The sequence below is a fragment of the Anomaloglossus baeobatrachus genome, chromosome 7, assembly GCF_048569485.1.
Source record: "Anomaloglossus baeobatrachus isolate aAnoBae1 chromosome 7, aAnoBae1.hap1, whole genome shotgun sequence".
NCBI classification, from domain to species: Eukaryota; Metazoa; Chordata; class Amphibia; order Anura; family Aromobatidae; genus Anomaloglossus; species Anomaloglossus baeobatrachus.
In genome coordinates this window covers 73,778,420-73,800,740 of record NC_134359.1, presented here as the reverse complement: position 1 = coordinate 73,800,740, position 22,321 = coordinate 73,778,420, and the positions used below count along the sequence as shown (strand labels likewise).

The 22,321-nt window shown below is 47.1% G+C and overlaps 1 protein-coding gene across 2 annotated transcripts in view; it reads right to left on the bottom strand.

Annotated features, from left to right (window-relative positions):
• ITPRID2 (ITPR interacting domain containing 2) overlaps positions 1–22,321 on the bottom strand; it is a 125,451-nt gene that overhangs the window by 70,928 nt on the left and 32,202 nt on the right. For both annotated transcript variants that reach the window (XM_075317411.1, XM_075317412.1), the window contains 4 exons: positions 19,726–19,768; positions 19,537–19,635; positions 17,594–17,802; positions 13,205–13,887 (listed from right to left, as the gene is read on the bottom strand). In XM_075317411.1, the coding sequence (XP_075173526.1) occupies positions 13,205–13,887; positions 17,594–17,802; positions 19,537–19,635; positions 19,726–19,768 (1,034 nt within the window). The remainder of the gene's footprint in view (positions 1–13,204; positions 13,888–17,593; positions 17,803–19,536; positions 19,636–19,725; positions 19,769–22,321) is intronic.

Genomic DNA, 22,321 nt, shown 5'->3' with positions numbered 1-22,321 from the left:
AATTGAAGAACCTGCAGGAAATCCAAGCAAACACTGGGAGAGCATACAAAATCCGTGCAAATGTCGTTCTTGGTGGGATTCAAACTTTGCATTGAAAAGCAACAGTGCGAACCACCAAGCCACAGGGGTAACTATTGTTCACAACTACCGTGTTTCCCAAAAATAAGCGCTAGCAGGAATTTTCATCTTCTTCCGAGTAAGCTTTAAATATTTGTGGCGGCAGTCGCGGGAGGGGGGGGGTGGGTCCGTGGCAGCAGGCGCAAGGGGGGGGGGGTCCGTGGCAGCAGCGGCTCAGTGGTGGAGCAAGCCGGTGGAGTGTCCCAGTGTGTCCGCGGTCTCTGTTCAAATGATTGCGCATGCGCAGCTTGAGCTCTCATCCAAGGGCTCCATCTGCGCACGCGCTGACTCCCGAAGCCATCTTTTGAAACTGGGACACCTGCCACACAGCCGCCCATTCGCACAGAGGCAGCCGGCACAGAGAAGCACCCAGCTGTCCACACACCCAGTCGCCGCATAGACAGCCCCCCCAGTAAGCTATATTCAGATGTTAAGACGCACCATTCATTTTTCTCCCAGATTTTGGTCGTTGAAAAGTGCGTCTTATAATCCGAAAAATACGGTAGTTTGTTTGGCTATAAATTGCACACTGCGTAACAAGAAAGCCAAGATGCAATGATACACTAGTCTTACTGGAGATTGGCATCTCAGAATCAGAGCCTGGTGTGTACAGAATAGCGCCCCCTCTGCTTGGTTTGCAGACGGGCCAGAATCACCTGTTTGTGCAATTGGAGGGCTGCTTTACGGCTGAAAAAGCACCCGTCACAAAAGTGTGTTTAACATTTAACAACAGATAATGTGCCTGAAAACAGAAGCTAAATTTACCAAGATTATGAAACCGGCTCCCTTGTTCTTTTTTAGGAAGGGCGGAGTAATGGCAAGTACAGATAAGACGCGAGACGGGAGGAAAAACAATGGCCATAACTGTGGGGGGAGGGGAGCAAATGGGTGGCAGCATGTGATAAGCAATTCATAACCACAACTGTGTCATTTCCATCCACACCGACTAACTTTCTAACAAGTCAGATTAAAATAAACTGTATTAAACTGTGTAACAATCAATGACTGCTGCGGACATATGAGGATCGTGCTGTATTAGGCTGCTTTCACACATCAGTTTTTTGGCATCAGGCATGATTCGGCAAAAAAACTGATGCGACGGATCCAGCGGAAAAAAAAAAAAACGGATCAGTTGCATCAGTTTTTTCCATCAGTTCCTTCAGTTTTTTGACAGATCCGGTGTGATACTGAGCATGCTCCGTTCTAAAAAACGGATCCGGCGGCCGTATCAGTTTTTTTGCCGCATTACACCGGATCCGGCGTCCATAGGCTTCCATTATAAAACACGCCGTATAGCGAGATCCTTTTTTTTGCCGGACACAAACGTTCACTTCAACCTTTCATCCGGCCGCCAGACAAGTAAATTTTACCGGATCAAAAAACGGATGAAACGCAAGGCCATCCAGCACAATCCAGCGCTAATTAAAGTCTATGGGGGAAAAAAACTGATCCGGCGGCAACAGACGTCTGATCAGTTTTTTTTAGTTTTTGCCGGATTGTGCCTGATGGCAAAAAACTGATGTGTGAAAGCAGCCTTACAGAAGAATACAATGTATCTGCACCAGGACAGGGAGGTGCACGAGGAGCAGCCATAATCTACCATTACATCACCATAGTCATGGCAGGTGATGACTCTCAGCCGCTCACTAAGGCTGGGGCCACACGGGGCACTACTGCGATGCTCACATGACACTCTGCTCGCGCTGACAGCACAGCAGGAGCAGAGTGTCATGCTTCTATCCCTGCGACTGAAGTCCGACTGTGCGAGCGGACCTCAGCTGCGGGGGGCGGCCCAGCTCTCAGGAGGGGCGGGCCGGCACAGAGGAGGGGAGGGAGGGATTTCTCTCCCTCTCTCCTTTGTTGCCGGATATTGCCATTCTCGCTCTGCATGCATGGTACACCGGTGTACCGCGAGTGCAGTGCGATTTTCCTCTTGCCCCATAGACTTGAATGGGTGCGAGAGAAGAAGGGAATTTTGTTTACTTACCGTAAATTCCTTTTCTTCTAGCTCCAATTGGGAGACCCAGACAATTGGGTGTATAGCTACTGCCTCCGGAGGCCACACAAAGCACTACACTTAAAAGTGTAAGGCCCCTCCCCTTCTGCCTATACACCCCCCGTGGGATCACGGGCTCCTCAGTTTTAGTGCAAAAGCAAGAAGGAGGAAAGCCAATAACTGGTTTAAAAACAATTCAATCCGAAGAAACATCGGAGAACTGAACCATTCAACGTGAACAACATGTGTATCCGAAAAAACAAAAATCCCTAAGAAAACAGGGCGGGTGCTGGGTCTCCCAATTGGAGCTAGAAGAAAAGGAATTTACGGTAAGTAAACAAAATTCCCTTCTTCTTTGTCGCTCCATTGGGAGACCCAGACAATTGGGACGTCCAAAAGCAGTCCCTGGGTGGGTAAAATAACACCTCGTGACAGGACCGTAAAACAGTCCTTTCCTACAGGTGGGCAACCGCCGCCTGAAGGACTTGTCTACCTAGGCTGGCGTCCGCCGAAGCGTAGGTATGCACCTGATAATGCTTGGTGAAAGTGTGCAGACTCGACCAGGTAGCCGCCTGGCACACCTGCTGAGCCGTAGCCTGGTGCCGTAATGCCCAGGACGCACCCACGGCTCTGGTAGAATGGGCCTTCAGCCCTGAGGGAACCGGAAGCCCAGCAGAACGGTAGGCTTCAAGAATTGGTTCCTTGATCCACCAAGCCAAGGTGGATTTGGAAGCTTGCAACCCTTTACGCTGACCAGCGACAAGGACAAAGAGTGCATCCGAGCGGCGCAGGGGCGCCGTGCGGGAAATGTAGATTCTGAGTGCTCTCACCAGATCCAACAAATGCAAATCCTTCTCACATTGATGAACTGGGTGAGGACACAAAGAAGGTAAGGAGATATCCTGATTGAGATGAAAGGGGGATACCACCTTAGGGAGAAACTCCGGAATCGGGCGCAGAACCACCTTGTCCTGGTGAATCACCAGGAAGGGAGATTTGCATGAGAGCGCTGCTAGCTCGGACACTCTCCGAAGAGAGGTGACCGCTACTAGAAAAGTCACTTTCTGTGAAAGTCGAGACAGGGAAACATCCCTCATAGGCTCGAAAGGCGGCTTCTGGAGAGCAATTAGAACCCTGTTCAGATCCCAGGGCTCTAACGGCCGCTTGTAAGGAGGGACGATATGACAAACCCCTTGCAGGAACGTGCGTACCTGAGGAAGTCGTGCTAGTCGCTTCTGAAAAAATACAGATAGCGCTGAGACTTGTCCTTTAAGGGAGCCGAGCGACAAACCTTTTTCCAAACCGGATTGTAGAAAGGAAAGAAAAGTAGGCAATGCAAATGGCCAGGGAGAAACTCCCTGAGCAGAACACCAAGATAAGAATATCTTCCACGTCCTGTGGTAAGCTGGGTTCACACTAAACGACAGCGACAACGACGTCGCTGTTACGTCACCATTTTCGGTGACGTAACAGCGACCTTGTAAGTCGCTGTTATGATCGCTGCTTAGCTGTCAAACACAGCAGACGCAGCGATCATAAGGTCGCTGTGCTACATGTTCAGAGAGCAGGGAGCCGCGCTTAGCGCTGGCTCCTTGCTCTCCTGCAGCACACATCGGGTTAATTAACCCGATGTGTGCTGCAGCTACATGTCACAGTTCAGAGAGCAGGGAGCCGCGCTTAGCGCTGGCTCCTTGCTCTCCTGCAGCACACATCGGGTTAATTAACCCGATGTGTGCTGCAGCTACATGTCACAGTTCAGAGAGCAGGGAGCCGCGCTTAGCGCTGGCTCCTTGCTCTCCTGCAGCACACATCGGGTTAATTAACCCGATGTGTGCTGCAGCTACATGTCACAGTTCAGAGAGCAGGGAGCCGCGCGCACTGCTTAGCGCTGGCTCCTTGCTCTCCTTGCTACAGTATACATCGGGTTAATTACCCGATGCATACTGCAGCCACATGTCACAGTGCAGGAGCCGGCACTGGCAGCAAGGGCGGCGGAGGCTGGTAACCAGCGTAAACATCGGGTAACCAGGGAAAGGTCTTCCCTTGGTTACCCGATGTTTACGCTGGTTACAGCTTACCGCAGCTGCCAGTGCCGGCTCCTGCTCGCTTCATTTCGTCGCTCTCTCGCCGTCACACACAGCGATGTGTGTGTCACAGCGGGAGAGTGACTACCAAAAAATGAAGCTGGACATTCAGCAACGACCGGCGACCTCACAGCAGGGGCCAGGTCGTTGCTGGATGTCACACACAGCGACAGCGACGGGACGTCGCTGCAACGTCACAGAAAATGGTGACGTAGCAGCGACGTCGTTGTCGTTGTCGCTGTGTGTGACACCAGCTGTAGATCTTGGCGGAGGTTGGTTTTCTAGCTTGTCTCATGGTGGCAATGACCTCTTGAGATAATCCTGAATACGCTAGGATCCAGGACTCAATGGCCACACAGTCAGGTTCAGGGCAGCAGAATTCCGATGGAAAAACGGCCCTTGAGACAGCAAGTCTGGCCGGTCTGGTAGCGCCCACGGTTGGCCTACCGTGAGATGCCACAGATCTGGGTACCACGACCTCCTCGGCCAGTCTGGAGCGACGAGGATGGCGCGGCGGCAGTCGGACCTGATCTTGCGCAGCACTCTGGGCAACAGTGCCAGAGGTGGGAACACATAAGGGAGCCGGAACTGCGACCAATTTTGAACTAAGGCGTCCGCCGCCAGAGCTCGGTGATCGTGAGACCGCGCCATGAAAACTGGGACCTTGTTGTTGTGTCGGGACGCCATTAGGTCGACGTCCGGCATCCCCCAGCGGCGACAGATCTCCTGAAACACGTCCGGGTGAAGAGACCATTCCCCTGCGTCCATACCCTGGCGACCGAGAAAATCTGCTTCCCAGTTGTCCACGCCTGGGATGTGAACTGCGGATATGGTGGATGCCGTGTCTTCCACCCACTTCAGAATCCGCCGGACTTCCTGGAAGGCTTGCCGACTGCGTGTTCCTCCTTGGTGGTTGATGTATGCCACCGCTGTGGAGTTGTCCGACTGAATTCGGATCTGCTTCCCTTCCAGCCACTGCTGGAAGGCTTGTAGGGCAAGATACACTGCTCTGATTTCCAGAACATTGATCTGAAGGGTGGACTCTTGCTGAGTCCACGTACCCTGAGCCCTGTGGTGGAGAAAAACCGCTCCCCACACTGACAGACTCGCGTCCGTCGTGACCACCGCCCAGGATGGGGGTAGGAAGGACTTTCCCTTTGACAATGAGGTGGGAAGAAGCCACCACTGAAGAGATTCCTTGGCCGCCTGAGAAAGGAAGACGTTCCTGTCGAGGGACGTCGACTTCCCGTCCCATTGGCGTAGAATGTCCCACTGTAGTGGACGCAGATGAAACTGCGCGAAAGGGACTGCCTCCATTGCTGCTACCATCTTCCCTAGGAAGTGGATGAGGCGTCTCAAGGGGTGTGACTGGTCTTGAAGGAGGGATCGCACCCCTGTCTGTAGTGAACGCTGTTTGTCCAGCGGAAGCTTCACTATCGCTGAGAGAGTATGAAACTCCATGCCAAGATATGTCAGCGATTGGGTCGGGGTCAGATATGACTTGGAAAAGTTGATGATCCACCCGAAACTCTGGAGAGTCTCCAGTGCAACGTTCAGGCTGTGTTGGCATGCCTCTTGAGAGGGAGCCTTGACAAGCAGATCGTCTAAGTAAGGGATCACAGAGTGTCCCTGAGAGTGCAGGACTGCTACTACTGCTGCCATGACCTTGGTGAAGGCCCGTGGGGCTGTCGCCAGACCGAAAGGCAGAGCTACGAACTGAAGGTGTTCGTCTCCTATAACGAACCGTAGAAAACGCTGATGCTCTGGAGCAATCGGCACGTGGAGATAAGCATCCTTGATGTCTATTGACGCTAGGAAATCTCCTTGAGACATTGAGGCGATGACGGAGCGGAGGGATTCCATCCGGAACCGTCTGGTTTTTACGTACTTGTTGAGAAGTTTTAGGTCCAGAACGGGACGGAAGGATCCGTCCTTTTTTGGCACCACAAACAAATTGGAGTAAAAACCGCGACCTTGCTCCTGAAGAGGAACAGGGATCACCACACCTTCTGCCTTTAGAGTGCACACCGCCTGCAGAAGAGCATCGGCTCGGTCGGGAGGCGGAGACGTTCTGAAGAATCGAGTTGGAGGACGAGAACTGAACTCTATCCTGTACCCGTGGGACAGAATGTCTCTCACCCAACGGTCTTGGACCTGTGGCAGCCAAATGTCGCCAAAGCGGGAGAGTCTGCCACCGACCGAGGATGCGGAGAGAGGAGGCCGAAAGTCATGAGGAAGCCGCCTTGGTAGCGGGTCTTCCGGCTGTCTTTTTAGGGCGTGACTGAGCCCGCCAAGAATCTGAGTTCCTCTGATCCTTTTGAGTCCTTTTGGACGAGGAGAATTGGGACCTGCCCGAGCCTCGAAAGGACCGAAGCCCCGACTGTCCCCTCCTCTGCTGGGGTTTGGTTTGTCTGGGCTGAGGTAAGGATGAATCCTTACCCTTGGACTGTTTAATGATCTCATCCAAACGCTCACCAAACAGTCGGTCACCAGAGAATGGCAAACTGGTTAAGCACTTTTTGGAAGCAGAATCTGCCTTCCATTCCCTTAACCACAAGGCTCTGCGTAAAACCACGGAGTTGGCGGACGCCACTGCCGTACGGCTCGTAGAGTCCAGAACAGCATTAATCGCGTAAGACGCAAATGCAGACATTTGAGAGGTTAAGGATGCCACCTGCGGCACAGATGTACGTGTGACCGTGTCAACCTGTGTAAGACCAGCTGAAATAGCTTGGAGTGCCCATACGGCGGCGAATGCTGGAGCAAACGACGCGCCAATAGCTTCATAGATGGATTTCAACCAGAGCTCCATCTGTCTGTCAGTGGCATCTTTAAGTGCAGCCCCATCTTCCACTGCAACTATGGATCTAGCCGCAAGCCTGGAGATTGGGGGGTCCACTTTGGGACACTGGGTCCAGCCTTTGACCACGTCAGGAGGAAAGGGATAACGTGTGTCCTTAAGCCGTTTGGAGAAACGTTTATCTGGATAAGCGTGGTGTTTCTGGACTGCCTCTTTAAAGTCAGAGTGGTCCAGAAAACTTAATTTACGCTTGGGATATCTGAAATGGAATTTCTCCTGCTGTGAAGCTGATTCCTCCACCGGAGGAGCTGGGGGAGAAATATCCAACATTCTATTGATGGACGCTATCAGATCATTCACTATGGCGTCCCCATCAGGTGTATCCAAGTTGAGAGCGGTCTCAGGATCAGAATCCTGATCAGCTACTTCCGTCTCATCACACAGAGAGCCTTCCTGCTGGGACCCTGACCAGTGTGATGAAGTCGAGGGTCGCTCATAGCGAGCTCGCTTAGGCTGTCTAGGACTGTCGTCCGTGTCCGAGCCGTCACCCTGGGATGCATGGGACACCCCCGGAGCCCGGAGCTGTTCCAATTGCGGGGGACCAGGGAGCAGTGATTGAACAGTGCCCATGGTCTGAGATACTGGTCTAGACTGCAACGTTTCTAGAATTCTAGTCATAGTCACAGACAATCTATCAGCAAAAACTGCAAACTCTGTCCCAGTCACCTGGACAGTATTCACAGGTGGTTCTCCCTGGGTCACCTCTAGCAGAGGCCCCGGCCGAGCAGTTGCCACAGGGGCCGAGCACTGCACACAGTGGGGGTCAGTGGAACCTGCCGGTAGAGAAGCCTCACATGCGGTGCAAGCAGCATAGAAAGCCTGTGCCTTGGCACCCTTGCTTTTTGCGGATGACATGCTGTTGTCTCCTCTGAGCAATCTAGGAGGGTATATAGCCAAGAATCACCAGCGACCGTACAGTGCAATGTATAGTATGCAAGCATAAAAATACAAATGTACACTTCGGCACTAGTGGGTTCAGCACCAGAGGTGCCGCTTACCGCCCGCTCAAACGCGGGTGTGTGGTCGCCAGAATCCCGTGTCTGGGTCTCCCAGAACTTGTCTCCCCTCTCCAGCTCAGACTGCACACAGGAATGGCTGCCGGCGTTCTGTGAAGAGGGGCGGACCGTGGGCGTGCCTCAGACAAAGTGCGGGAAACTGGCGCCCACTGTGCCCAGTGTGAGGGCTGGAGTATGTAAAGTAGACTCCAGCCCTCTGCGCTGACAATCTGTACAGCGTCCCGCCCTTCCCCTGACTGGCAGGCCTGGGGGCGGGAACGAAAGGAAACTAGGCCGCAAAAGCCGGGGACTCGAGTAATAAGCGCGGCCGTCATACATGCACGGCCAGCGCGGAAGTCCCCGGCGCACCACAAGTCCCAGCCGCGCCGCAGCAAACTGACAGCAGCGGCCGGCGCGGCAGTTCCCAATACATATACTCACTCAGCAGAGCTGTAGTGAGCAGTGGCACAAGTGTGCGCGCTGTTGTCCCCGGCGCACTAACACACCCAGCAATGCTGCAGTGTGTCTGCGTCTGTATGGGGACACAGAGTATCTTGATGAAGCAGGGTCCTGTCCCTGACGATACTCAGCTCCATATCCAGCAGATTCCTTTCAGGGGCTGTGGATGGAGCGCGGTCTCAGTGCCTGGAGACCGGTAAAATCCCACTTCACCCAGAGCCCTAAGGGGGATGGGGAAGGATGCAGCATGTGGGCTCCAGCCTCCGTACCTGCAATGGGTACCTCAACCTTAACAAACACCGCCGACAAAAGTGGGGTGAGAAGGGAGCATGCTGGGGGCCCTAGTATGGGCCCTCTTTTCTTCCATCCGACAGTCAGCAGCTGCTGCTGACTAAACAGTGGAGCTATGCGTGGATGTCTGACCTCCTTCGCACAAAGCATGAAAACTGAGGAGCCCGTGATCCCACGGGGGGTGTATAGGCAGAAGGGGAGGGGCCTTACACTTTTAAGTGTAGTGCTTTGTGTGGCCTCCGGAGGCAGTAGCTATACACCCAATTGTCTGGGTCTCCCAATGGAGCGACAAAGAAAAAGTGTCGCATTACAGTGGCAGCATGCTGCAATTGTTTTCTCGGTCCGATTAGGACTGAGAAAATAATCGCTCATGTGCGCTGACAGGCTAATATTGGTCCGAGTGGAATGTGAGGTTTTATTACACTCCACTCACAGATTTTCTCGCCGTGTGGCTTAGGCCTTTGGTTTGGAGTTTAGATGCTTCAAGCTACCGTAGTATAGCGCCCCCTATGAGACACACTGGCCACGGTCATGTTTTATATAAGCATTTATGAGAAACTCAGAAGTAGAACAAAATACAGAAAACGCACAAATGACCCAACTCCTGGTTTTGGATGACAAAAAGCAAAAAAAATCAGCGTTGAATGGTATTATACCCCATCTGATAAGGGACAGCATATCCCTAAGATGCACCATTTTTTAAGATCTTTGGACATCACAAGAGTCAAGAGGAGCCGCACCTCAGCATCCGCATTTCCCCCCAAAAACAGCGACACCTTGGGCAACTTGCAAAGCCGGATCACTGCAACGCAGGAACACTGCAAGTCTTCAATAGTAGGACTGGAGAGGGTACCCCCAAAGCGATGGCAAACCCTAGCGATTGGGTAAAACCCTTCATAGACTCCACAAACACTTTTACCCCTAAACTGTGCAACACATGTACAAGCTTTATTCTGCCCAGACATTTTAGATATTCATCAGTTCATGTAAATCTGCATCCGATCAGAAAAGCCCTTCATTTCAAGCTACAGCTGAAAGAACCCAACTCCTAAGGCTGGGTTCACACATAGCGACAGCGCTGTTACGTCACCATTTTCTGTGACGCAACATCGACCTTGTAAGTCGCTGTTATGATCGCTGCTTAGCTGTCAAACAGCAGCCGAAGCAGCGATCATAACGTCGCTACATGTGTAAAGAGCAGGGAGCCGCGCACACTGCTTAGCGCTGGCACCTTGCTCTCCTAGCTACAGTACACATAGGGTTAATTAACCGATGTGTACTGCAGCTACATGTGCAGAGAGCAGGAGCCGGCACTAGCAGCAAGAGCGGCGGAGGCTGGTAACGAAGGTAAATATCGGGTAACCAGGGAAAGGTCTTCCCGTGGTTACCCGATGTTTACAGTGGTTACAGCTTACCACAGCTGCCAGACGCCGGCTCCTGCTCGCTGCTCGCTTCATTTCGTCGCTCTCTCGCTGCCACACACAGCGATGTGTGCTTCACAGCGGGAGAGCGACGACGAAAAAAATGAAGCAGGACATTCAGCAACAACCAGCGACCTCACAGCAGGGGCCAGCTCGTTGCTGGATGTCACACACAGCGACAGCAACGGGACGTCGCTGCAACGTCACAAAATGGTGACGTAGCAGCGACGTCGTTGTCATCGTCGCTGTGTGTGCGGTTAAGTGTGCGGTGGATCCTTTATGAGGATCAGCAATCTTATCTCCCCGCAGGACGCCTGTGTCATCACCTTAGCCATTTTACCTTTGCCTCACTGGATTGTCAGTTATCAGTGTTAATCGTTAGCCATTATAATGCAGACAACCAGCAATCGCAAAAAAAAAAAAAAAAGCTTCAAACTTACTTTAACAATCCTCCCTCCAAGCAAACAAAAAAAAAAAATGTGTCAGTACTGAGCCTGGGATATTAGGCTGCGCTCGATTTTACTTTGTTCACATTTAGACTTTCCTTTTAAAAGGTTAGTGAACGGGACACGGCGCTATTTTAGGAATTTAGAGGTCTTTTCGATCTCAATACTAATGAGGGCACAACTGCAGGGACCGAATGGGAAAACCACTTTAGATCATTCCCACAGTGTAAAACATTGTTTATCTGCTGCCTCTAAAAAGGGAGCTAGTCACCACAGTCTTAGAGAAGCATGATGTATGGGCAAAGGATCCAGATTCCAGGGATTTATTGCTTACTGGGCTGCTAGCTGTAGTTTTGATAAAATCATTTTTAAAATCAGCAGACCACCAGTAGAGGACTAGTAAACCAGCCAGGTAGTCCTCCAAATTCATGTGTAGCTCTCCTCCACTACCACTGATTGGAAGTTTTCTGCCTATGCACAGTGACCACTTTAGGTGTACACGAGAAATAAACAAAACCGTAACACAAGATTCACTAACATGGCTCTGTTGACCATATCGGCACGTCCTCAAAACTTGTAATACTTAAAACCAGGACTCTGTGTGCCATATAATAAATAGTAGATAATAGGACTAACCCAAAAGCATATTTAGTGCATATATAACATTTTATTATTGCATACAAAATTATGTGTACACTGTGCATAGGCAGAAAGCTGACAATCAGTGGTATGGGCAGGGTTATCCAGACATTTGGTAGAACTGCAGCAGAGAAAACAAGGGTTTTATCAAAGTGAAAAGAAGCAGCCCAGTAAGTGACACATTGCTGGAGTCAAGGCCTCTTCCCCTACAGCATGCTGCTCTCAGATTGAGTAGGGAGGGAAAAAAAAAAAAAAAAAAAAAAAAATGAAACTTTGAATGAGTGAGTGTGTAGAGGCGGAGGAGGAAATTGGGTTCTACGTCAAAGCGGCTCTTTCGGGCTGTGAACCGGGTGTGACTGCCAAGGCCATGTAGATTGACAGCCGGCTTTCCACAGTAAGGCTGTGTGCACTAGAAAGTGCCTTTTTCTTAAGAAAAAAAACGGACCCTCTGAAAGAATCCCGCACCCGCGTTTTTTTGCCGCGGATTTTCCGCAAATTGGTTCCCGCGGTTTTTACCATTATCTATGGCAAAAACCGCAGGTACCTGCGGAAAAGTAGTGACATGCTCATTAATTCCGCAGCGGAAAATCCACGGGTATAAAAAAAACGCAGTGTGCGCACAGCATTTTTTCAAACCCATAGGATTTGCAGGGGAATGACGGCAGCATTGGTGGACACATTTTCTCCAGCAATTCCGCGGCAAATCCACAGTGTGCGCACAGGGCCTTAGACAGCATTGAGCCAGTCTCTCAGCAGGATGTTAGCTGTTACCGTGTTTCCCCGAAAGTAAGACAGTGTCTTACTTTCTTTTTACCCCCAAAAGTGCCACTATGTCTTACTTTCGGGGTATGTCTTATATTGGAAAAAATCCCACAGCAATCGCAGCAAGTCTCCATGCAATGTACTGTATGGGGACTTGCCGCGATTGCGCCCTAAGTGTACCGCAAGTTAAGGAAACTTAACCACCAGCGGCTGCACATGAGGGCACTGAGGCTGTGTGATTTTGTATGTTGTCCATGGTCCTGATGGACCACGGACAACATTACTGCAACATTTCAACATTTCTCGGTAGCCGAGCACTCAGCTGAGCGCCCGACCGCCGGCATGTGTCAGCTCTCAGCTGAGCGCTAAGCCGCCGGCATATTAGGGCGCTCAGCTGAGCGCTTTGCCGCCGGCATGTCAGGGCGCTCAGCTGAAAGCTGTCACATGCCGGCGGCATGTCAGGGTGCTCAGCTGAGCGCTCGGCCGCCGGCATGTTAGGGCGCTCAGCTGAGCGCTTTGCCGGCAGCATGTCAGGGCGCTCAGCTGAGAGCTGTCACATGCCGGCGGCATGTCAGGGTGCTCAGCTGAGCGCTTTGCCGCCGGCATGTCAGGGCTCTCAGCTGAGCGCTCGGCTGCTGTAACTGTACTGTAAAGAGGAAAGAAAAATAAATAAATACATTTTTACTAAGTCTTACTTTCGGGGTACGTCTTACATTAGCCGATTCCCCCCAAAACCCCCACTACGTCTTACTATCGGGGTGTCTTACTATCGGGGAAACACGGTACACCCCTTCAGAGCAAAAGGGAAGAGAATCTGCTGGGTAGACGTGGAGTCAGCAGAAGCCGCAGAATTGCTGGCAGGAGAGGTTACTGACCCCTATGTGACAGAAGACATCTGAGCCGCGCAAAAAAGGCAGGTAGTTGGCAACTACCGGCCTGACATTTATCGCAGTGGCCTAATGAAGTCCTGGATAACCCCTTTAAATCTATCATAATGTAAAAATCAGTTTGTGATCATTTACACACTCTGTCTGATTTTACTTTCCAAAAACTCAACTTTTCAATGAATTTGAAGAGCTCAATTTCAGCCCTTTATCAATAAAGTATGCAAAGTGCATTAGCAATAATACATACCTCCTCCAGCTCGAAAGATTCCTTGTCTTGCTTTATAAGATTGGCTATGAAAGGGTTGGTCGCACTCCGCTCCTTTTCTGGGGTGGAGGTGGATGGGTTTTTTCCTGGTAGGTAGTGTTCACAATCCTGATCAGTAGATATGCTCAGATCCTTAGCAGGCGAGTCCACAATACACACATCACATATATTTAGGTCTGCTGAAGTTTTTTCTTGTCCATTTGTGCTGGAATTCACTAAAGGCTCTAAAACAACACCATTTTCACTTGGAACAGCAGATCCATCAAGGCCATTTGAGTCGGTGACTGAAGAATTCGGTACCTCCTCTTTAACGGTGGCAAGTGGCGAAGTCTTTTTGAATATTTTCAGTACTTTCTGATCGTTTTTGCTGGATTCATCGTCGTTACAGTTTAGATGAGCTCCTTTGTCTTCCACAGACTGAGAATTACTTGTTTCCCCCAAGGATCGGGTCCCACATAAGTTAAGTTTGGAGAGCGTCTCCATAAGACGGGCTGCGGTCTGGCTAGAAGACCTGGTAAGAGGTGCTGGTTTGGCTTCAACAGTAGTAGAAGAGGTTAAAGATTTCGAGCTGCCGATTTGTTGGAGGGGAGTTCCAGAAACTTGAGAGTATAAAGATGAGAAGGCGTTGGCAACATCAGTAAGGACTTTAATCTGCCGAAAACGACCTGGTTGGAGAGAGAGGAAGATTACTACAAAAGCTATTCAAAATGAAAAATACTGAGAAAAAAAAAAAAAGGAGGGGGGTTATCTGACAAGGTTTAGAGTCACTTACCGTGTTTTTACAAAAATAAGACCTCCCCCAAAAATAAGCCCTAGTCGCAGTTCAATAATGAAGTGTCCATGCAGCTAAAAAAGATAGATACTACAAGACACTTCATTATATACAACGAGCACCCCGTAATTACCCGACTCCGAGTGGCAGGACCTGCAGTGATCGCGTGCGCACGCGCACACGCACACACACACACACACACACACCACATCCAGCGACACCGATCTTTTCGCCGGCAGAATCCTGAGAGGCAGTGCCGTGGAGCACAAGGACCTGCAGAACAGGACCTGCGGCAGGACACGCGACTTCCTCCCATCATTCCCATGCACCAGCCAGGAGCAGCAGAGGACGGCGTGCAGCACCCACTGGAGATCACAGGAGGACCTGGGAGCCACACAGACATCCATATCTGGTAGATATGAGTCATAACACCCCCCCCCCCCCCACCACCGTGTTTCTCCAAAAATAAGACAGCCTTCAAAAATAAGCCCTAGCGCTTTTTTTTTGGGGGGGGTGGGGGGAATAAAAGACTGTCTTCTTTTGGAAAAACATTGTATTTATCAGTGCCGATTGTGTTACATCCCAGGCTCATGATCAGCAGGTATTCTGCATGTGTCCCGTTCTGATGAGCAGACCACCTCGTGGGGTATACAGTGACAAAAATAAAGAGACAGTTGCACTCTGAAATGCTAAAGCACAAAAACCATGAATATAAAAGATTATAGACCTGCATTACTGCTAAAGGAAAAAAAAAAAAATTTGCATAAAAATGGCCATCTCTATCTGCCCAGTAGCCACATCAAGGCAGTCCGTTTTTTGTTTTTTTTTTTGTCTCTATAGCAGGTTCCTAATTGCTCATACACGGGAGGTTTTTAAACCCAGAGAGAGGCTTCAGTTCAGAGAAGGTTCCCAGTATACGAGGTATGCCTGGACGTGGCTACTGGGCAGATATATAATTGGCCATTTTTATATGCTAATGATCTCATTTTTTCTTAGATTTCCTTTATCGGTAATGCAGGTTTATATTCTTACATTCATGGTTTTCATGCTTTAGCATTTATGAGTGCAACTGTCATTTCATGTCATGTTATGCACCCGTGCAACATTGAAGTTTTGGGAGTGGCAGTCAGGCAGTTTGTGTGTATATTGTGGGGTATAAAGTCATCGAAAAGGAGTGGGAGTGGATCTGGCTATCTCCAGATACCCCCTTCAAGATGATAGGCTAAAAAAAAAAAAAAACACTAGTTTCAACAAAGAGGACCTATTTCCCATAAGACACCAATTCCTCAGTTATGTCTAGTAAAAAATTTCTGAAAAAAAAATTGACAACTGGTCGTTACCACTCATTTACAGTAATTAAGACATCTTTTAAATTGATTTGCAGGTTCATAGCAAAAAAAAAAAAAAAAAAAAAAATAAAAAAAATTAGACTAATCACATACAAGCGGAGCCCTATTTCATGCATGAAACACTTTGATTTACCATGTTCAAATACAATTATACCATTCATTACAGTATTAGCGACATATATTTGTTTTCATGGGCAGAGGAGGCTCCCTCCCCACAGGGAAAACAAAAAAACAAAACAAAAAAAACCAAAACACGAACCTTAAACCCTTCAACCGGCCGATTTTGCGCTTACTTTTATTCGCCATTCTTCCACCGAGATCGTAATTTTTTTTATTTTTCTGTCACTATGGTCATGTGATGGCTTATTTTTTGCAAAACGAGCTGTGCTTTTAAATGAAACCATGAGTTTTACCTTATGTACTGGAAAACTGCAAAAAAAATTCCAAATAAAAAAAAAAAAAAAGTGCAATTGCACTATTGTTTTTGAGATTTTCGTCACTGCTCACTATAGAGTAAACCTGATGTGTCAGTGTGATGCCCGAGGTCGGTGAGAGTTCACAGACACCAAACATGTATAGGTTTCTCAGGGGTTACAAAAAAAAAAAAAAAAAAAAAAAAAAAATCAAAATCAGAAGTTTGTCCGAAAAGTGGTGTACTCTTGCGCCATTTTCCGCAACCCGTAGCGTTCTGATTTTTTTGCATCTATGGCTCAGTGACTGCTTATTTTTGTGTCTTGGGCTGGCATTTTTAACGGTACCATTTTTTAACCGATGCTACATTTTGATCACCTGGTATTGCAATTTGCGCAAAATATGTGGCGACCAAAAAAATTGTGTCTGGAATTTGTTTGCCGCTACGCAGTTTACTAATCAGATTAAGTGATTTTATATTTTGATAGATTGGGCATTTCTGAATGCAACGTTGCCCAATGTGTTTAATTTTAACCCTTTAATTTTCAAATTCACTTGACAAAAGGCTACACTCCAGTAGCCAAATCGCGTCGCTGTTGTGTCAACATCCACGGAGGACTATGTCTTAACTGTTCATATGTTTATATGATCGTTTTATTGGAAACCAAGTAAAATAAAGCACCTGGAAATTTACTGACGTATCTCTCCTCCTTGCGCTGGACAGAACTCTTTCCTCTTCATTATACTCAGGTAACAGCACCTGCAGCCTGAGCAGCAGAGGGAATTCTGAGCACATGGAATGGGTGAGCTGAAAGTTTCATATTGTCTGATAATTTTCAAATGGGGTGAATTGGAACTTAGGTTTTATTAATTTTTCAAAACTTTTTTTTTTTTTTTTTTTTAATTTTACTAGTACCCCTAGGGGACAATAAGGATCAGCAGTCTGATCGCTCATTCTTTTCTCCTGATTAGACCAGCACTCTGCTGGGACTGGAGAAATGATCATCTTATAACCTGCAGTACTCGGCTGCTGGTTAAAGGACCCGAGTCATGTGAGCTACAGGAGTCATCACATGACCTTGTGCTACCATGACAACCACCGGATCCAGTGATCACGTCATGTTACTTCCGTATTGGGCGGTGAGTAAACTACTTTAATCGTTGCTAATATGGTGCTGTCACATCTGGACAGTGCCATTTAAGGCTTTAACAGGTACGGCTGGATAGCGATTCCACTTGTACCTGCTAGGCACACATATCAGTTGTACGGATCAGCTGACATGTGCGCGGATACCCGCCTGCAGTCCGCACCAGCAGGTGGAGATTAACACTGACCGCAGGATGTAATATTACTGCCTGCGGTCGTTAAGGGGAAAAACTACAGAACTATACGCTTTTAGACCTAAAGATCTGAATAAAAACTGATGTGGTAGAGGTTTACCTCTGTAAGGATACATTAAATTAAAGCTGCACATTAGTACACAATATCCAAAGAATTGATTTAAAAACATTTTATTAAACACGTAAAACATTTACAACTCCTCATCCAGATTTGGGGTCTTGCTACTTTACAAGAGGTCTGCAGAAGAGCATGAAATGCTCAGGATAAATAAGGAAATGCTTGATATTCAGTCAACGAGAGCCTGATCTTTGGCAGGGACCCAGGTCCAGTATTCTACTCCAAACAGCATGTGGCTGATGCCAAGGCGGCCGGGAATTTTAGGCCACAACAATGGTCTATTCAATGACTGGAGGCATCACTTCTGCGCATAGACTCAGGTACTCTTACATAAGTCTCGGCATCACAGTACAGACTCAGAACGGTTTAAGGACACTTACTTGTTAAGGCATAGTTCGGATTCTCCAACTCCAAGCGTTGCATTTGTGCATTTAAAAAAACTTTGATATCAATCCCATGGGCAAGAGAGGAATTGTTAAAAAACCTGGAGGGTATTTTTGAAGCAATGTCTGGTTCATCCCTTCCAAACCCGAGATTGTAAAGAATTTCTTCAGGATCTTCTTCATAGAGGTCTAAAAGTTCTGAAACACTAAATGTGGAAAAAGAATAAATGAATAAAACAATATAATCCAATTAAAAAAAAAAAAAAATAAAAAAAAAAAAAATATATATAAATTATATATATTCTACACACACACACATTTATTTTTAAAGTGGTCACTTAAGCTAATTTTGTTTAACTTTAAGTACATTGGCAATAGAGCAGATGCAATTTATTGCATAGTTGCTTATTTTCATCTCAAATCTGGATACAGTGAAGACCAGACTTTGCCATTATGGAGAAAGGTGATGGCAACTGGTGCTCATGAAACTATGGAGAGAAGAAGAGAAGGCGGTAGAGATACATACTTCTCAAAGTTTAAAGAAAATAAGCTGCTTTTTAAAAGTTAGAGAACCCCCCATGTTCTCCATTAGTTAATACTGAGTAAATAGATGAGGGACCTCTGTTCACGACCCTCAACTTAACTACAGGAAAGTGGTTATACAGAGCAGTGGGGGAACTGAACATACATTTTTCACACGTAGTAACTGTCCAAAGGAGGAGGAGGGGGGGGGGGGGGGGGGGATGAGTGGAAAGAGTGGACAAAACCAAAAAAGATAAAAAAAAAAAACAAAAACGCAACGCATGTTACCTAAATTATTTCTAGAGGTGAAGTGGAAAGTGAAAGATGGGGGAAAAACCCAATATATAATATCAATCTGGCAAGGATAATTGGAAGCTTTAAAACCTAGTATGGGTCTCCAGCAACATTAGATTGAGATCCCCACTGCACAAGTGCTAATGTGAATATTAGTCTCTGTACAGCACTAATAGGAACTATATAATTTAATCACCATTGTTGTTGATCATCCATTGCCTATTAGACCACCATCATTGTTGTCGATCTTACTGTTGCCTATTAGACCACCACCACTGTTGATCATCTTGTTGCCTATATGACCACAGTTATCGACCACCCTGTTCTTTATTAGGCCCTGTGCGCACTAGAGAAAGGATTTTTCTCAAGAAACTTGAGTCTGAAAGATTAGTGTACTTGTGTTAAAAAAAAATGCACCAATAGCGCATGCGTTTGACACTTTCCCACCCCCCCCTCCCCCACCCCCCACACAGGCTGGTCCCTGCATTATTTTACCATTATCTATGGCAAAAAACGCAGGTACCCGCAGAAAAGTAGTGACATGCTCATTCTTTTTCTCAAGAAATTCTGCAGAAAGAATGTTGAGAAAAAACATACGCAGTGTGCGCACAGCTATTTTTTTTTCCCATTTGTTTTGCTGTGGAATGTCTGCAGAAAGGTTACAACCATTTTGTCAAGAAATTTCTGCAGTCAAATCGCAAAAAAAAATGCGGGTAAAAATGCAGCGTGCGCACAGGGCCTTAGACCACCACTGTCGATCATCTTGTTGCCTATTGGACCATCGTTGCATTGAACTTTGCAGCCATTTCTTCTAGTGGACCAATATGGAGTTTAAAAAAAAAAAAAATCCATACAAGTGCAAAGCAACTAAAACCTCTAAGAAGACACTTAACAAAATCCTTTAATTCTCTATAGAGCTGCATGGATATTCCACTCCCAATACTCACCATAGAATAGCAGTCAAGATAGACGACGGCAGGCAAGTCCACCAATAAGAGTCTTAAAGTGCACACTCTTTCAGGAGATTTAATCCGACCCCAAGTTGCTTCCATACAATAACCCCAGAGTGAAGCCACAGAACTACGACAGACAAATGAAGCAGAAGTGTGCCGAGCGATGCCTACCTCGATACAGTTGCGCTGCTTTTACCAGATCCAGTAGAGTTCATGCTTCTCCCCTTCTGGTGAAACTGGAGTCGTCGATCTTTTGCCAGCATGCCATTGCTTTAAAAGCAGAAAGACGCGAGCGTGAACAATTGATAATGATAACAGTTCAGAGAAGGATGGAGCATGGCATTGAGAAATGCTACTTACAAGGTGGGCTCCATCGGCAAGAACCTTTGATGGAGATGATTAGCTAGAAACAATGAAGAGATGTTAGTCATGCTTCAGTTACTATAGGGACGTACAGCTTCAGTCTTTGCTGGCACGGGCTCACATCACAGAATACTTTCTAAATGCCCAACCTGTCAGATTTGCAGGTACACGCCACTGTGAAAATTCTTTTACAGATTTTGAACAATTAGCAGCAGCTGCCTTATTCACAGGACGGGGCTCATGTCTCCAATAGTCAGGTTTTGTTTCTGAAATAAATCCTGTAATTGATTGAACAAAACAGCGAATTCCTTTTACGGGATGATCCCCGGCATCACACGGCGGAGGACTCGGACGTGTCCATACAAGCACGCTTTCCACTGGCACTGCATATGTAAACCACTATATATAGAATTAGGCAGGCTTTTTGTACTGCATGAAACAAATTCCTTTACAATGCAAATGCCCACACTGAACATCTCCAATAATCTGACCCAATTATGAGCTTCTGCTGTACAGTCACAGCATTACTCAGTGCAGAACCACCAGCTTATTTCTAGATCACAGTTTTGGTATGAAACAAATGACTAGAGGGTATAAGGCATGTGACTAGAGGGTATAAGGCATTAATATTTTTGTTCTCATTTCAGCCCAATTCACCAGTCTGTTTTAGCGGCTTGCCATCACTGTTGCATATGGCTCTTTTTGCATGGCCAGCTTTATTTGTGGAGAGAAGTTGTACTTTGGTCTGACTTGCGGACCAAGCAGCTTGCGCACCATAATGAACAGGACAGGAGCTCTAGATGAACAGCGTACGGATCCACATTACATGGGGAGGGAGGGAGAAGTCTGTTTAAACACAAGTGTGAATCAGGCTTTAAGTTACCCATACAGGGCGGATGTTTTTTGTGCATCCACCACCATAAGACTGTAAAATGCTGCCGTTTCAAATGAGCGACTTGTGCTTAGATTTGCTGCTTATCATGCAGTTAAAGGGTAGGTTTTTCATGCATAATTTAAGACTAAGGTTTATTCGTTATTGTTAAAACTGAATTAAAATTTTCACTACCCCATGTATCTGGTTGCCAAATTTTTAATGAACATGCAGTTACCCTGTGGTACAGTATACAACTTAAGAAAACGACGATGGAAGGGTCCAGTCCATCAGAGCCATAAGAGAACGCCCATCCTTCTCATCCACACTGTGCAGTTCTCCCAGAAAGAGAACCTAAAGGGGTTCCTATAATAAGCCATCCTTGATACGTCATCAATATCAGATCGGTGAGGGACAGACACCAGGAACCCTGAGCGATCAACTCAAGCCAAACCCCGAACAGTCCGATACTGATGAACCAGTATTATAAGACAAAACATTCCCAGACCTACCCTCTAACAGAAACCATCTGATTTATAGTCCATTTTTCCTTTAACTAAAAGCCATCTCCAAGTTATTCTGCACAATAAAAAGTAATAAAAAAAGCTATAAAAGATACCAGAAAACCCAAGATCCAACTGGACCAACCACCACTGAACGATGACCACTTTACGACTCCATTCTCAACGTTTCTGGCCTAAACAAGGCCCACGCTCCACGTTTGAGACGACGAGCAGCGAAATCTTTAAATCTTTGTCACAAACAGCAGATGAGGGTAAATAGCGTGCGCCCGAGAGGTTGCTAGGAAGTTAATTCTTAACACAAAAGGAGAAAATTGACAGATCTGGTTCTTGTGCTAATACACAAACTAAACAACAAACCATTACAACACGCTAAAAAGTTCTGGAAGACTTGTCCTCCCGGCTCCACATCTACCTCCGCGCCACATCCGAGCCTGCCACAACTTGCAGCGGCAGACAAGCCGCCTTCACATTAGCGGTACATTTATTGCCGTCTGACACATTAGTGCGGCACGTCTTTATATACTCCTCCTGTAATGCACTAGTGTCGGTTTACAAGGAGAGTCCACTTCTAAAAGCAAACTATACACACTCTCCATTGAGGATGAAAGTGCATGTGACAAAGTGGCAATAAAACCTATATTGTCCCATTACTTAAAAGCCCATAATAAAACACACGTATGCATTTTTATAACTAGATTGTGCAATTGACTAAGAGACATTCGCCCCCCAAATATAATCCCAGACCTGAATGCAGATCTGTATATCCGGATTACATAAGACAATTATTTTGACAGTGAACGCAACCGGCATGCCCGTACAGGAGGATTTTCTACTGTAGAGGGTAATTAAATCTATTACCTGACACCGTGCTGTAGTTTTATGTACAATTACGCCCTGGAAGATTATTCTCATATACATAAATCTCCTTTACTGAAAGGTATAATGATTGGCATGGCAGGTTTGAATGGGGCTTCTTACAAGTCATGTTGGATAAAGCATCTGGAAACAAGAGGTTCAATAATCCTCAAAGAAGGGCAAAAATAAACAAAAACAGGGGAATCTCTATGCAAATATGTGGATAACCATAGCAGCTGGTAAGTGTAAATGCATATTATATAGGAAAAACAATGTCCTCCCCAAAAAAGTATTCCCCCAATAGTTTTTACAATACCTTCTTGTGTCAGGTGTCCAAATCCAA